Source organism: Hypanus sabinus, chromosome 10 (genome assembly GCF_030144855.1).
Source record: "Hypanus sabinus isolate sHypSab1 chromosome 10, sHypSab1.hap1, whole genome shotgun sequence".
In the NCBI taxonomy this organism is placed as follows: Eukaryota; Metazoa; Chordata; class Chondrichthyes; order Myliobatiformes; family Dasyatidae; genus Hypanus; species Hypanus sabinus.
In genome coordinates, this window is record NC_082715.1 from 124,433,726 (window position 1) to 124,449,805 (window position 16,080).

Here is a 16,080-nt window from a genome sequence, read left to right on the forward strand (position 1 = left end):
GTACCAGCCGCTGTAGTAACCAACACGTCTTTAAGGAGCAGTGCCTCAGGAAGGTGACGTCTCTCATTAAGGATCCCCACCACCCTGCACACGCCATCTTCACACTGTAACCATCGAGGGGGCACAGAAGCCTGAAGGCACACACCCAGTGATTCAGATTCTTCCTCTCTGCCACCTGATTTTTAAATGGGCATTGAATTTTATTTCTGTTATTCTGCAATACTTACTTTAACTTAACTACTTAATAGACATATATAGACTTCATATAACTCAGTTTTTCTCTATAATTATCACGTATTTCATTGTACTGCTGCCTTAAAGATAACACATTTCACGACATATGCCTGTGATGTTAAATCTGATTCTGATAAAGTCATATAGCCGATGGGCTGATGTCCTTTAACTGATTGAGTCCAAACTGATCATCAAGTACCTGTTTTGCAGCGATCTCATTTTATTCTCTCTAAGCACACGTGCAAATGATTTCCACTGATTCTTGGTATGTGGAATCACAGTATCATACAGCATGCTCTTTGGCCCAAATGGCCCGTGACAACCAAGGTTCTCATCCAAACTTATCCCATTTGCCCCGTTTGGCCCAAATCCTTCTAAAACCTTTCTATCTATGTACCTGTCCAAGCGCCTTCTAAATGCTGTTAATGTATCTGCCTCAACCACTTCATCTGGCAGCTCATTCCATAATACTGATCGTACTCTAGGTGACCACGCTCAGGTTTCTATTAAATCTCCCACATCTCACCCGATCTCCAAGAGGACTGCAACCTTATCATTGGGTTTGGAGGCTTGCATGCCTCAATGACCCGGAGAGCTATGTTAGCTGGATTCCAGCCTTTATGCTTGCTAGGGTCACCCATGCTAAACAGGTCAAAGGTTACAGAACAGGGCAAGTGTGGTCTACCGGTCCTACAGGTTTGGGAGTTCAGCTCGGGCTAACAACCCTGAAAGGTAAAACAAAATTGTTATGGAAACAGCAATGATGATTCCTTCTGCATCTTAGTGCGATGGTATTCCTGAGACTCCACCCAGGACCTGCATGACTGACAGTAGTGAAAACTGAGCTGTTGACATGGACACCACCAGGATGGAGGACCCTCATTGCTGCACAATGGTATAATGGTCAGTAAGTAAGGAAACTATGTCCTTGAGTTCATCATTCCCTCATCATCCTCATCGTGTCCCGATTTGTCTGATGTGGGCAATCATGGTCTTCCATCTGTCTATGTCCATGAATTTTCTTGGCAAATTTTTCTGCAGAACCTGTTTGCTATTTCCTTCTTCTGGGCAGTGTCTATACAAGATGGGTGACACCACCCATTATTGATACTCTTCAGAGATTGTCTGCCGGGTGTCAGTGATCGCATAACCAAGAGTTGTGATACGCACTAGCTGCTCGTACGACCATCCACCGCCTGCTCCCGTGGCTTCACATGACCCTAACTATGGGGCTAAACATGTGCCACACCTTACCTTCAGACTGGTGGAAGGAAGGAGCACTTTACACCTCCTTTGGTAGAGTTGAATCTCCACCCTGCCACCAGCCGTTTCCTATGGCTGGGCAATGAAAGCTGGACACAATATTCCAAATGTGGCCTCACATCTTGTACATCTGCAATGTAACATCTCATCTTCGATATCAAGTTGCTTGTCCAATGAAGGCCAATGTACCAAAAGCTTTCTTCACTATGTGACAATACCAACTCCACCCCCCCCCCCGCCAGACTCTCCCATTTAGCTACCCAATTAGGTCAACATATAGTAGTTAATTAAACTATGACCCTGTTGATCTTTGGGCTGTGGGAGGCAAGAGGAAATTGAACCATCTGGAGGAAACTCATTCAGTCACAGAGAGAGCATGCAAACTCCACACAAACAGCACACAAGCTCAGGAGTAAGTCTAAGTTGCGGGAGACACGAGGCAGCCATGCTACGACTGGGCATTTAAACCAAAGATTGTCTGAGTCAGCTAGTTGGAAATGTCTTTGTCTTCCTAAGGAAATGCTTTGATCTCAAGGCTGTCTCTTAAATGCTATTTTTATACACAATACCTGTGCGCCCAAATTCAATTCTGGAAACGTCAGCCAGAGGGTAAACAAGCTTGGATACCCCAAAGCAATTTCTTTTTAACACCAATAATCATTTGAATTGAGCTCAGCTGATAAAAAACAGTAAATTTTGTGTAGGCACAGGGACAGAAGAATTAAGAACAGAAATAAGTTACTTGCCCTTTCTAAACTGCCCATCATTCTTAAAGATTACAACTGTTTTTCTACCTCAGCTCCATGTTACTGCATGCTTCCATATCACTCGATATCCATACAACTATCAATTTCAGTTCCGAAAGAACTCAATGACCTAGCCTCCATAACAGTTCAGCGAAGAGAATTCCAAGCATTCACCACCCTCTGGGCAAAGAATTTTCTCCTCATCTCTATTTGAAATGATACAGTGATAATTAATCTTGTTTATTCCGAGCCTGTGACCCCTGATGTGCTTTAAGCTGGCTGTTATCTGCTGATTGATTCCAGAGATGACTATTTCTTCATCACAGTTGGGTCAGGTTTCTCTCCCAACAACCTGCATTATTGCTTGGATTGGAGGATAGTAATGAGAGAGATTGAATGGACTGGGTTTATTTTCCCTGGAGTGAGAGAGCTAAAACAAGTGTTTAAGATCATGATACTACAGATAAAATCTTTTTTCCCATGGCAATGGCATCAGGACCAAGAGGACATAGGCTTAAGGTGAGAAGGAGGGGGATTTGAAGATATTCTAAGGGGTAATTTTTTTTAAACACGTTGTTTGATGTCTGTGAGTGCTGATAGAGGAGATGGTGGAATCAGAAACAATTACGATGAAGAAGCATTTAGATAAACACTTAAACAGGCCAGGCCTGATGCAGAGAAGCAGGATTAATATAAATTAGGGGTTCCAACCTTTTTTATGTCATGGACGCCTACCATTAACCAAGGGGTTCGTGCACTCCAGGCTGGGACCCCTGCCATAGGTGGTCACAACAGTCGGCATGGATGAGGTGGGCTGAAGTGCCTTTCGCGATGCTTTACAACTCTACTGCTCTCTGAACAAGTGAAAGTAACCCTTCACCTTGTGGACAGGGGCAGTCTGAGAAGACGGCTGTCATTGGCATTCATGGGTGGGCAGTCCACTGCCAACCTTATCCACAGTCTAATGTCCCATCAGTGGCAAAAAGGGAAAATAGTCCAATTGTTCCCAGAGGCGAGGACTTACCCCCACAGCTTTTGCCATCACTGAGAAGTCTGTACGCAGCTGGGCAGGTACAGCGGTAGGAGCCCGGGATGTTGACACAGTTGTGTATGCAGAGTCTGGAAACTCCCTTCAACTGGAAAACCTCACACTCGTCCACATCTGTGCAACAGAATGAAGATTTTGCTCAGCAATACACCACAGTGAACATAACCAAGTTGTGTTTTATAAGTATACCTTATTCTGGCATATGTGAGATTCAGCATATACTGTTGACTGTTAACTTGCCCTCCAGCTCAGCTCAGGGGGTACTTAATAATGGTACATAAACATGCAAGTACAGACAGGCAATGCACTGCAGATCAGAATAATTTTCTGCACAGAAGAGCTTCTCATACCTTAGATTCTTCTATCAATGGTCTTGAACTAACTTCTGCTCCTGGAAGCAGTTTTCCATCATTTAAAACTATCATAAGAAATGGGAGCAGGAGTAGGCTACCTGGCCTGTCAAGTCTGCCCCGCCATTTAATAAGATCATGGCTGATCTGACTTTGGACTCATCTCCACCGACCTCCCTTTTCGCCATAACCCTTTAATTCACCTACTATGCAAAAATTGGTCCAATCTTGTCCTAAATATATATAGTGAGGTAGCCTCAACTGCTTCCTTGGGCAGAGGATTCCACAGATTCACCACTCTCTGGGAAAAACAGTTTCTCCTCATCTCCATCCTAAATTAATCCCCTGAATCTTGAGGCTATGTCCCCTAGTTCTAGTCTCACCTACCAGTGAAACAATTTTCTTGCCTCTATCTTATCTATCCCTTTCATAATTTTAGATGTTTCTATAAGATCTCCTCTTATTCTTCTGAATTCCAACAAGTACAGTCCCTGGCGACCCAATCTCTCCTTATAGTCTAACCCCCTCATCTCTGGAATCAACCTGGTGAACCTCCTCTGCACCGCCATTGAGAATTATTTTTCACAACATTGTGCATTAGTCTTCCCTGCTCAAGGACCCGCAGGTCCAGCTCTCCCCACCACTGACGAGAAGCGATGCCTCTGGAATTGGACATCCATCATTGTGGACCCCCACCATCTGGGCCCTGCCACCTTCCCGGTCCGGCCAAAAGGCAGGTGGCATGAGGACCCACACCTCAACATTCAACAAAATCTGCTGTCAAGTTCTTGATCCTACCTGAAAATCCCTAACACCATCTTGATCTCTTTTTTTTCCTCCCCACAGCTTGCACTAATGTCATTGTGTTTATCTTTTTTTTCAACATTCCTGAAACTATTTTATTGCTGGAACCCACCCACATAGCTCTCCATTTTCCTTTCATCCATGTGTATATCTAAGAGTCTCTTAAATGCACTTAATGTCTCTGCCTCTACCAGCATCCCCAGCCATGCATTCCATGCACTCTGTGTAAACAAAAACTACCTTTGATACCACCCCCCAATACATTTCTCCAATTACTTTAAAATTATAGGTTTTTGTTTAGGTCATTGCCATCCTGGAGAAAAAGGCACTGGCTGTCCACTCGGTCTATGCCTTTTACGATTTTATGCGCCTCTCTCAAGCCTCCTCTGATTCTCCTTCAGTCCACAGAGAAAAACCCTACCTCATTCAACCTTTTCTTCATAAGATGTGTTCTCTAATCCAGGTAGAATTCTGGTAAATCTCCTCTCTGCACTCTCTTTAAACCTGGAGATCAACGTCTAGACAATGCACAGAAGTGATTAGGAAGACTAATAGAATGTTGGGTTATATAAGTGGAGTTCAAGTCTAGAAACGTTCTGCTTAAGCTGCATAATGCGCTTGTGAGGCCACACCTTGAGTACTGTGTACAGTTTTGGTCTCCATATTGTGTTTGGGATGTGAAAGCACTGGAGAGAGTTCAACGAAGGGTGACTAGACTCATACCAGATCTGCAGGGTATGAGCTATGAGGAAAGATTGAAAGAATTAAATCTTTTTAGCCTAAGTAAATGTAGAATGAAAGGAGACATGATAGAAGTGTTCAAAATCATTAAGAGGATAAGTAAAGTGGATGCCAGCTGTTACTTCATCTATCAGCGAGGACACGGGGCCATTTGTGGAGACCAGTTGAAGGGAGATTTCAAACTAACATCATGCAGGATTTCTTTACACACTGAGTTGTGGACACATGGAACAAACTACCTTGTTGTGTAGTTGAGAGTAGTAACTTAGAAACTTTTAAATCTAAACTCGATAGTTATTTCAACACGCTATGTGAATAGGAATTTGGCGAGCTTTGTTGGGCTGAATAGCCTCTTTTTGTCAAAAACTTTCTAATGTTCCACATCCTTCCTATAGTGAGATGACCAGAACTGAACACAACATGCCCAGTGCGATTTAGCCAGGGTTTTATAGAGCTGCAGTATTACCTCATGGCTCTTGAAATCAAACCAACTAACAAAGAGCCACATACTATAGGCCTTCTTAGCCATCCTATCAAGATGCACAAAAACTGAGGGATCTATGGACGTGTACCCCAAGACAAGACCCTAAAACAAAGGAGCAGAATTAGGCCATTTGGCCCATCAAGTCTGCTCCACCATTTCATCATGGCTGATCCATTTTTCCTCTCAGCCCCAATCTCTTGTCTTCTCCTAGTATTCCTTCATGCTCTGACCAATCAAGAATCTATCAACCTACGTAAAGATTTGGCCTCCACAGCAGACTGTGGCAACAAATTTACAACAAACAGATTTACCATCCTCTCACTAAAGAAATTCCTCCTCATTCCTGTTCCAAATGGACATCCCTCTATTTTGAGGCTGTACCTTCATCCTAACACTCCCAAACTATTGGAAACATCCTCTTCACATCCACTCTGTCTAGACCTTTCAAGATCCGATATTTTTCAGTGAACTCCCCCCTCATTCTTCTAGATACCAGTAAGTACAGGCCCAAAGCCTTCAATCACTACTCACATAATAAACCTTTCATTCCCAGAATCATTCTCATGAACTTCCACCGAACCCTCTCCAATGTCAGCACATCCTTTCTTAAATAAGGGGCCCCAAACTGTTCACAATACTCCAAGTGAGGCCTCACCAGTGCCTTAACCAGCCTCAGCATTACATCCCTGCTTTTATATTCTAGTCCTCTTGAAATGAGTGCTAACTCTACATTTGTCTTCCTCACCACTGATTCTACCTGCAAATCGACTTCAGGGAATCCTGCATGAGGACTCCCAACTCCCTTTGCATCTGTGAAGTGGGGTGCCGTGTGCAATCATAATCGATTGAAAATGGACGTGGGAGCATGGAGGAACATCGGGAAATCTCCAGGAAGACCGTTGCTGCTGCTGCTGCTGCTGCTGCTGTGAGGACCGGGACTCTGCTGGGAAGAACAGGCCCCCAGTCCTTGGGGTCCAATGGCCGATGGCCATTGGTGGGGCCGTCTTAATACGCTCGGCAGAGGATGGTGCTCAGAGAAGCTGTGCCGGAGGGGATGGTTGTTGGGTCGGAGGTTCGACGGACTCGGAGTCTGCTGCGGTCAGGTCGCTTTCAGTGTGTGCTGTATCTGCGAGGCTGGGTTTGACGGAGCTTTCATTGTATGCTGCAGTTGCGAGGCTGAGTCGGGCGGCGCCGTGCAAGTCCATAGCGGGAGTATTCCCTTCTGCCGCCGGCATGGGATGGCGAGTCTGTCGGGACCCTGGGGACTTGTGGAAACTGTGTGGTGATTTCTTTTGAACTTATAGTCCTTTAACAACTTTGGACTATTTTTACTGTGCCCATGGTCTGTTTTTTTATCAATTATGCTTTTGTTTGCACTGTTGTAACTACGTGTTGTAACTATGTGGTTTTGTGCAGGTCTTGTAGCTTTAGTTTTTGGTCTTGTTTGTCCGGTGGATTTGGAGCTCCTTTCCGGGGAACACGCTAGACGGTAGCGCGATATTAATACGCAGCAGCCTCTCTGGACTCTGGATTGGGGATTGCCAAACGTTATGTGGATTTTCTGGTGTAGTCTGTTTTGTCATATGCTTTTGTGATATCATTCTGGAGGAACGTTGTCTCGTTTTTTAACTGCATTGCATTTGTGGTTTCTAAATGACAATAAACTGAAACTGAATCTGAATCTAGGACTTTTGAATTTTTTCTCCATTTAGAAAATAATCCATGTTTTTATTCTTTTTACCAAAGTGCATAACCACACACCTCCTGACCCTGTATTCCATCTGCCACCTCTTTGCCCATTCTCCTAACCTGTCTGAGGCCTGTTGGAGTGCCTCTGCTCCCTTAACACTACCTACTCCTTCACCTATCTTAATATCATCCACGAACTTGGCCACAAAGCCATCAACTTCATCATCCAAATCATTGACATATAAAAAGAAGCAGGCCCTGCACACACCCCTGTGGAACACCACTAGTTACCAGCAGCCAATCTGAAAAGGATCCCTTTATTCCCATTCTTTGTCTCCAGCCAATCAGCCATTGCTCTCTCCATGCTAGTATCTTTCCTGTAATACCTCTTATCTTGTTTGGCAGCCTCATGTGTGACACCTTGTCTAAGGCCTTCTGAAAATCCAAGCACACAACCTCCACTGATTCTCCTTTGTCTATCCTGCTTGTTATTTCTTCTAAGAATTTCAATAGACTCTAGTCCTCTTGAAATGAACACTAACATTACAAAAGTGGAGTGACATTTGCAATTTTCCAGTCCTCCGCAACCTTTCCAGAATCTAGAGGTTCTTGAAGGATCATTACTAATAACTTCACAATCTCATCAGCTTCCTCTTTTGGAACCCTGGGGTGTAGTTCATCTGGTCCAGATGACTCATGTACCTTCAGACCTTTGAGTTTCCCAAGCACTGTTTCCCTAGTAATACTCACTTCTGCCCCTTGCCACTCTTGAACCTCCTGTATAATATTAGTGCTTTCCACAGTGAAGACTGATACCAAATACTTATTCAGTTTATCCACCCTTCTCCTCCATTACTATTTCTCCAGCATAATTTTCCAGCAGTCCGATATCCACTCTCCCCTCTCTTTTACACTTTATGTATCTGAAGAAACTTTTGGTATCTCTTTAATATTAATGGCTAGCTTACTTTCATATTACACCTTTTCCTTCTTAATGACTTTTTAGTTGCCTTCTATTGGTATTTAAAAGCTTGCCAATCCTCTAACTTCCCACTAATTTTTGCTTTATTACCTGCAATCTCTTTCAGTTTTATGTTGGCTTTGGCTTTCCTTGTCAGCCACAGTTGTGTCTTACTGCCCTTAAAATATTTCCTCTTCTTTGGCATGTATCTACCCTGAGCCTTCTGAATTGCTCCCAGAAGCACCAGCCATTGCTGCTCTGTCGTCCTCCCTGCTAGTGTCCCCTTCCAATCAACTTTGGCCAGCTCCTTCCTGTAATTCCCTTTAGTTCACTATAATACTGATACATCTGGTTTTAGCTTTCTCCTCTCAAATTGCAGGGTGAATTCTATCACATTGTGATCACCTAAGCGATCCTTTACCTTAAGTTCTTTGATCATATCTGGTTCATTGCACAACATCCTACCCAGAATTGCTGATCCCCTTGGAGGCACAAATAAAAGCTGCTCTAAAAAACCATCTTGGAGGCATTGCACAAATTCTCTTTCTTGGGATCCAGCATCAACTTGATCTTCCCAATTTACCTGTAAATTGAAATCACCCATGACTAACACAAAATTGTCTTTGTATCATACTTTTTCTATCTCCTATTTTAATTTTTAGATCAAATCCTGCCTACTGTTAGGAGGCTGTATATATAACTCCCATCAGGGTCTTTTTACCTTTGCAGTTTCTTAATTCTACCCACAAGGATTCTACTTTTTCCAATCCTATGTCATCTCTTCTAAAGATTTTATCTTATTTTTTACCAGCAGAGACACTCGTTCTCCTCTGCCTACCTGTCTGCCTACCTCTGCTTTAAATATGCCCACTGACTTGGGCTCCACTGTCGTCTATGGGAATGAATTCCACAGATCCACCACCACCAAGTAGAGCTACTACCTTATAGTACTGGTGACTCATGTTCGATTCCGACCTCCAATGCAGTCCTTCTGGAATTTGCTCAAGAACAGCTTCAATCAAGTTCTAGTTCAAGATAAACTTTTGAAGTCACACTCTACCTCATTGTGACTTTGCATGCTATTGTTTGCTGCTCTGCACCTTCTCTGCAACTGGAACACTTTGCTCTTTATCAACACACACAAAGATGCTGGAGGAATTGGAAATGAATTACCCAGTCAACACTTCAGGCCGAGACCCTTCCTCAGGACTGAGAAGGAAGGGGGAAGATGCCAGAATAAAGAGGTGGGGGGGGGGTAGGGGAAGGAAGCTAGCTGGAAGGTGATAGGTGAAGCCAGGTGGGCGGGAAAGGTCAAAGGCTGGAGAAGGAAGATTCTGATAGGACAGGAGAATGGACCATAGGGGAAAGGAGGAGGGGGCCCAGAGGAAGTGATGGGCAGTTGAGAAGAGATTAAAAAGTCAGAGTGGGGAATAGAGGAAAGGGGTGGGGGTAAATTGATACTTATATCATCAGGTATTCCGTATTATGTTATTGTTTTCCCTTGTTCTACCTTGAAGTACTAATCCTTATAGACAGCGTGCAAGATGAGTTTTTCACTGTGTATTGGTACATGTGTTAGCAATAACACAAGTTACCAATTTCTCCCTGTCACCATGCCTGTTTCCCATGGGGGGGGGGGTCTCCAGTTTTCTCCACATCCCAAAACTGTGCAGCTTGTGGGTGAATTGGCTGAGATACATTGCTCCTCATGCATGTTTGGAGGGTTGGAAGTGGTGAGTTATGGGTGGGATGGGGAAGGGGTGTGGCTCATTTAAAGGGGACGTGAGGAGAATAAAGTGAGATTACATAAAAGGTGATTAATGTCTGGCGCAAATACGGTGAGAGAAGGCACCTGTTGTCTGACTCTTTACTTCTACCATTCAGAAGAACTACAAAGAAAGAGTGCCATTGGTGCTTTGGCTTGATGTGATGCAGAGCACAGATTGATGTGAAATTCTTTCCACTCACTCAGACAAAATGGATCAGTGCAGCTTTGAAAGGACCAGTTCATGGGGTGCAGAACTTGACGATCAAACATAGATATCATGAATATGTTTGATTTAAAGTACATTTATTATCGAGGTATGCAGACAGAAAACAGTTCTGAGATTCATCCTCCCGTGGGCATCCACAAAGCCAAGAAACATCATGGGACCTGTTCAAGAAAACATCGAACACCAGATACGCGATAAAAAAGAGAACAAATTGCATGATTGGCAAAAAGCGAGCAAACAGCAGGTAGAATCTCAAACATCAAACCAGTAGTATTGAGCTCAGACAGGTCTTGGAATTAATGGTCCTCAACTCTTTGGCTTAATTCATAACTTGACCACTGAACCAAGGTATTGTCTCCGAGCCAACAACAGCAGGAGATGATTTTCTTCTCAAGAGGATAAAATAGGCATGACATTTGAAATAAAAATAAAAAAAACAGAAAACACCAGAAAAAACTCAGCAGGTCAGGCAGCATCGACAGAAAGAGGAACAGAGGGAATGTTTCAACGACCCTTCATGGGAAGTTGGAATTTGCTTTAGCACTGCCAATAACTTAAAATAATGTTGAGGTCATTATGGGTCTCCAGTGGTTACAAATCATTACACATACCTTGGCACAGACCGTTTTCATTCGTCCCTCTCATACGGAAGCCAGCATCGCAGCTGCAGTGCTGGGTCCTCTCGATCTCTGCACAACGGGGCTTGCGACTGAAGGACCAGTCTGGTGTTGGGGGGGGGGGGGTGAGAAATGACAAATCAGAGTTTATTTTTGTACTAGTCTCTATTTCGAATAACACAATGAGCAGAAGGCAACTGCAACTGAAGGAAAGACACCTTACCAGTAAATCTCCCCACTGTGATTAAAAGGTTGGCTTGACTACAAAGGCTTTACCTAAATGTAATAGTCTCCCTACCCATGCACTTTTGTTTATATCCTAGTTCAACATTTGTTTAGTTTGGATGGTGCATTAGTTCTCCATTAGAATCATGTTGCAATGAGGTGTTACTGGGCAGAGACCCAGCATCTAATGATACATTAATCACAGTTTAGAAAAAAAAGAAACATACAATATTTACTATTTTTTAAGTTTTTATGAGCATAATTATTTTTTGGCCCTCTCTTTGAATTGTCCCTTGGAGAATTTAAAGGCAAGAGACTGTGAAGGAACTAAAATTAACTTAATTTAGGACGACAAGACCTACATTGAGTCTTTAACATAGTATAACTTCTACAGTGTTTTACACGGCCATCAAATATGGCCAACAGAGCTAAAGAAGGAATGTTTGGATAGATTCCTGAAAGCGAGGTTTTAAGGAGGATAGAGAATGGTTGATTTTGGGGAGGGAATTCCCGAGATTGGTTTAGATGACTGTGAGTAAGGTGAAGAGAGTGCTGATGGGCAAGAGGCAGAGCTGGAGGAACACACAGTTCTCAAAGAATGGTTCATATTAAGGCCTGATGATGTTTCTACTTCCAATCGTGTGAACATTTTCACAAGTGATTCCCAATGTGACAGAATCTGTGAGGAGCTGATGAGAGTGTGGAGAGGACAAAAGCATTGGATTAATGTAAAGGGGTTGATCACGGATTCAAGGAACACAGAACAGCACAGAAACAGGCCCTCCAGCCTACAACGTCTGTGCTGAACACAACACTGAATTAAAATAATTTTCTTGAGCCTGTACTTTATCCAGGTCTCTCCATCCTGTGTAAACTTATGTGCACATCTAATGGTCTCTTAAACACCTCTACATGGCTTCCCCCAGCTCCCAGCAGCCCATTCCAAGCCCTACCACCCTCTGGGTAAAATACATGCCCCACAGATCTCCTTTAATCTTTTCCACTCTCACCTTAAGTAAGTGTCCTCTAGTGTTTGATGTTTCGACAAATTGCAGGTTTCTTTGTTGTTTGTAATTATGGTTCCATGATTCTATGATATTCTTGCTCCTGAGCTAGTCAGTTCCAGTCTGACTCTAATGACTTAAGCTAATACCTCAGCTCAGTGATAAGGGGAAATTCAAAGTACACATACTATATACAACCTTCAGCTTTGTCTCCTTACAGGCAGCAACAAAACATAGAGAACACATTAAAAAAAAAGAACAGTCAAACACCCAATGTGCAGAGAAAAACCAAATTATGTAAACATCAAAAGCAAGCAGACAGCTGAAGTTCACGAAGGTGAGTCCACGGTCACGAAGCCAGTCATCACTGCAGCCAATCGAGTAGCCCGTCAGTTGCAGGCCACAGCCTCAGTTCAGTGCAGTGCTGGTGACAGCTTTCTTTTGTTAAACCTACTTATGACACTGTTTCAGTAAAGAGAAGGAGAATTCTCTATATGGCAACTCTGTGCCAACAGTATCCTCCCAGCAATAACATTAAAGCAGATTACTTAGTGCCAGAAACATCAAATTCTTAAACTTCCAGTAGCCGCTTCCCTTCTATCCATCCCCCTTTTTTTAATTTCCTCTCTCAAATGCTCATAAATCCTGTTTCTCAGGATCTTCTCCATCAACTTACCAACCATTGAAGTAAGACTCACTGGTCTATAATTTCCTGGGCTATCCCTACTCCCTTTCTTAAATAACGGAAAAACATCTGCAACCTTCCAATCCCCCGGAACCTCTCCCGTCCTCATTGATGATGCAAAGATCATTGCCAGAGGCTCATCAATCTCTTCCCTCGCCTCCACAGTAGCCTGAGGTACATCCCGTCCGGTCTCGGTGAGTTATTCAACTTGATGCTTTCCAAAGGTTCCAGCACATCCTCTTCCTTAATATCTAAATGCTCAAGCTTTTCACTCTGCTGTAAGTCATCCCTACAATCGCCAAGTTCCTTTTCCATAGTAAATACTGAAGCTCATTAAGTTCCTCTGCCATCTCCTCTGATTCCATACACACTTTTCCACTGTCACACTTGATTGGTCCTATTCTCTCATGTCTTATCCTCTTGCTCTTCACATACTTGTAAAATGCCTTGGGGTTTTCCATAATCCTGCCCACCAAGGCCTTCTCATGGCCCCTTCTGACTCTCCTAATTTCGTTCTTAATCTCCACCTGATTCATCTGGCCCTCTGCACCTCCCTCTCTTTATTCTATGTTTTACCTTCCTCTTCTATCAGATTCCATCATCTTCACCCCACCCATCACCCCCTAGCTTCTGACATCATCCCCACTCTCCATCTCTCCCTAATCTGCCTATCACCCACCCCTCGACTGGATCCACCCATCACGTCCAACCCTTCCCTCCCGGTTAAACACGAGAAAGTCTGCAGACGCTGGAAATCTGGAGCAACACCCACAAAATGCTGGAGGGACTCAGCAGCTCGGGCAGCATTGATGGAAATGAATGGGCAGTCAACGATTCGGACCGAGACCCTTATTCAGGTCTAAGAAGGAAGGGGGAAGATGCCAGAATGAAAGGGTGGTGGGGGGGGAGGGGAAGGAAGGGTGGTGGGGGGGAGGGGAAGAAAGGGTGGTGGGGGGGAGGGGAAGGAAGCTGGCTGGGAGGGAACAGGTGAAGCCAGGTGGGCCCCCTCCAACTTTTTACACTGGCTGTGCCCTCTCTTTTTCCCTCAGTCCAGATGAAGTGTCTGGAACTGAAACATCAACTATCTATTTCCCTCCATAGATGCTGCCTGACCCACTGAGTTCCTACATCTCCTTTGTGTGTTGCTCTAATTCTAGTATCTGCTGTCTGCTGCAACTCCATGTCCATAATCTGCCCCTTGATTATTTTGCCAATTAGCTTGCCTAACTGTAGCTAATTAACCTACCAGAACCACCGTTGGGAATCCCAAAACTTCTGGCACAATTACAGGGAGAACGCACAAACACGGACAGCACCCGAAGCTGGGTTTGAACCCAGGTTACTGCTGCTATGAGGCAACAATGCCTGCCGGTTTTGCATGCTCTTCACTTTCTTTCTTAAGGCTTCAGAAATTATTCTTTTTATAAAGACAACTGGTTTCCAACATGGATCATCTCATCTCATCATCTCATCCTTGATAGTTTGACAGTGCACATTATATATGTATATATATAGTGCCTCAGCATTTCAATTCTGGTATCGGACACCTGACTGCAGCTAAAGTTGGCTTTTAGGAGAATTACAGTGAAAACCAGAGTATCAGAGACAGGTTCAATCTAGACCTCTAATGCTGTGTTTGTGGTGTTCGTATGTTCTCCCTGTGACCACGTGGGTTTCTGCCCACATCCCAAAGATGAGCAGCTGGTCAGAATCAAAGAGCAATACTGCATTGATACAGGCCCCTTGGGCCAATCAGCCCATGTGGATCATGATGCTCACCTTGCTAATCCGAATTTCCTGCATTCAGTCCATATCTCTCTAAACCTCATCCCTCCACAACCCTATCCACATCCTTCTTAAATGATACCATTACACCTGCCTCAAACACCTCCTCTGGCAGCTCTTTTCTCAAAATCCTCAGTGTGGAAACGTTGCTCCTCAGGACCCTTTTAATTATATCCCCTCTCACCCTGAAACTATCCAACCCACCAGTAGTGTATTCCCCTACCCTAGGGAAAAGACTGACCATTCACTTCATCTCTGCTCCTCATGACTTAACTTACATTGCTCTAAGCTTAACCTCATGTTTCAAGGAATAAAGGCCTAGCTTGGCCATCTGCCTACAACTCGGGCCCTCTAATCCTAGCAACGTAAATTTCTGCACTCTTTCCAATTTACCAATCTCTTTCCTAAAACAGAGTGGCAAAAACTGTGCACAGTACTCCTCCTAGTGTGACCTCAAAAAAGAACAGCGTACACAACCTCAGCATAACATCCCAACTCTCACTCAGTACCCTGACTCATAAAGGCCAGCACTCCAAACATCTTTTTTACTACCTGTGATGCTACTTTCGACAAACTGATACTCCTAGGCCTCTCTGTTCCACTACAGCTCCCCAGTGTTCCACCATACATGGGTACTACCCTCCGTAGTATCTGAGACATCTTCAAGGAGTGGTGCACATCATTTAAATCATTTATATACAGCATAAAAAAGTGGTCCCAACACTGACTCCTGTGGAACACCAGTAGTCACTGGCAGCCAACCAGAAACGATTACTTTATTGCCAGTAACTTTCCTGTAATACCATGGGCTCTTAAATTGGTAAGAAGCCTCATGTGCGGCACCTTGTCAAAGGCCTTCTGAAAACCCAAATATACAACATCCACTACACCCTCTTTATCTATCCCACTTGTAACCTTCTCAAAGAATTCCAACAGGTTTGCCAGGCAGGATTCTCTTAAGGCAATCATCCTGACTTTGTTCTATCTCGTCCTGTGTCACCAACTACTCTGTAACCTCATCCTTAACTATTGACTCCAACATCTTCCCAACTTCTGAGGTCAGGCTAACCGGTCTATAATTTCCTTTCTTAAACAGTGGAGTGGCATTTGCAATTTTCCAGTTCTCCAGAACCATGTCAGAGTCCAATGATTCTTGAAAAATCATTACTATTGTCTCCACAATCTCTACCGCTACCTCTTTCAGAACCTTGGGGTACAGTTCATCTGGTCCAGGTGACTTCTGTATCTTTAGGTCTTTCAGCTTTTTGAGCACCTTCTCCCTTGTAATAGTAACTGCACTCACTTCTCTTCCCTCGCACCCTTCAACACCTGGCATAATGCTAGTGTCTTCCACAGTGAAAACTGACACAAAATACTCATTTAGTTCATCTGCCATCTCCTTGACCCCGTTATTTCTCCAGCCTCATTTTTTACTGGTCCTATATCCACT

At 43.8% G+C, this 16,080-nt stretch overlaps 1 protein-coding gene across 4 annotated transcripts in view; it reads right to left on the reverse strand.

The window, feature by feature from the left end:
- LOC132401075 (fibulin-7) overlaps positions 1 to 16,080 on the reverse strand; it is a 53,123-nt gene that overhangs the window by 10,573 nt on the left and 26,470 nt on the right. For all 4 annotated transcript variants that reach the window (XM_059982876.1, XM_059982874.1, XM_059982873.1 and 1 more), the window contains exons 5-6: positions 10,926 to 11,036; positions 3,268 to 3,405 (exon numbers count right to left, since the gene is read on the reverse strand). In XM_059982876.1, coding sequence (XP_059838859.1) covers positions 3,268 to 3,405; positions 10,926 to 11,036 — 249 coding nt within the window. The remainder of the gene's footprint in view (positions 1 to 3,267; positions 3,406 to 10,925; positions 11,037 to 16,080) is intronic.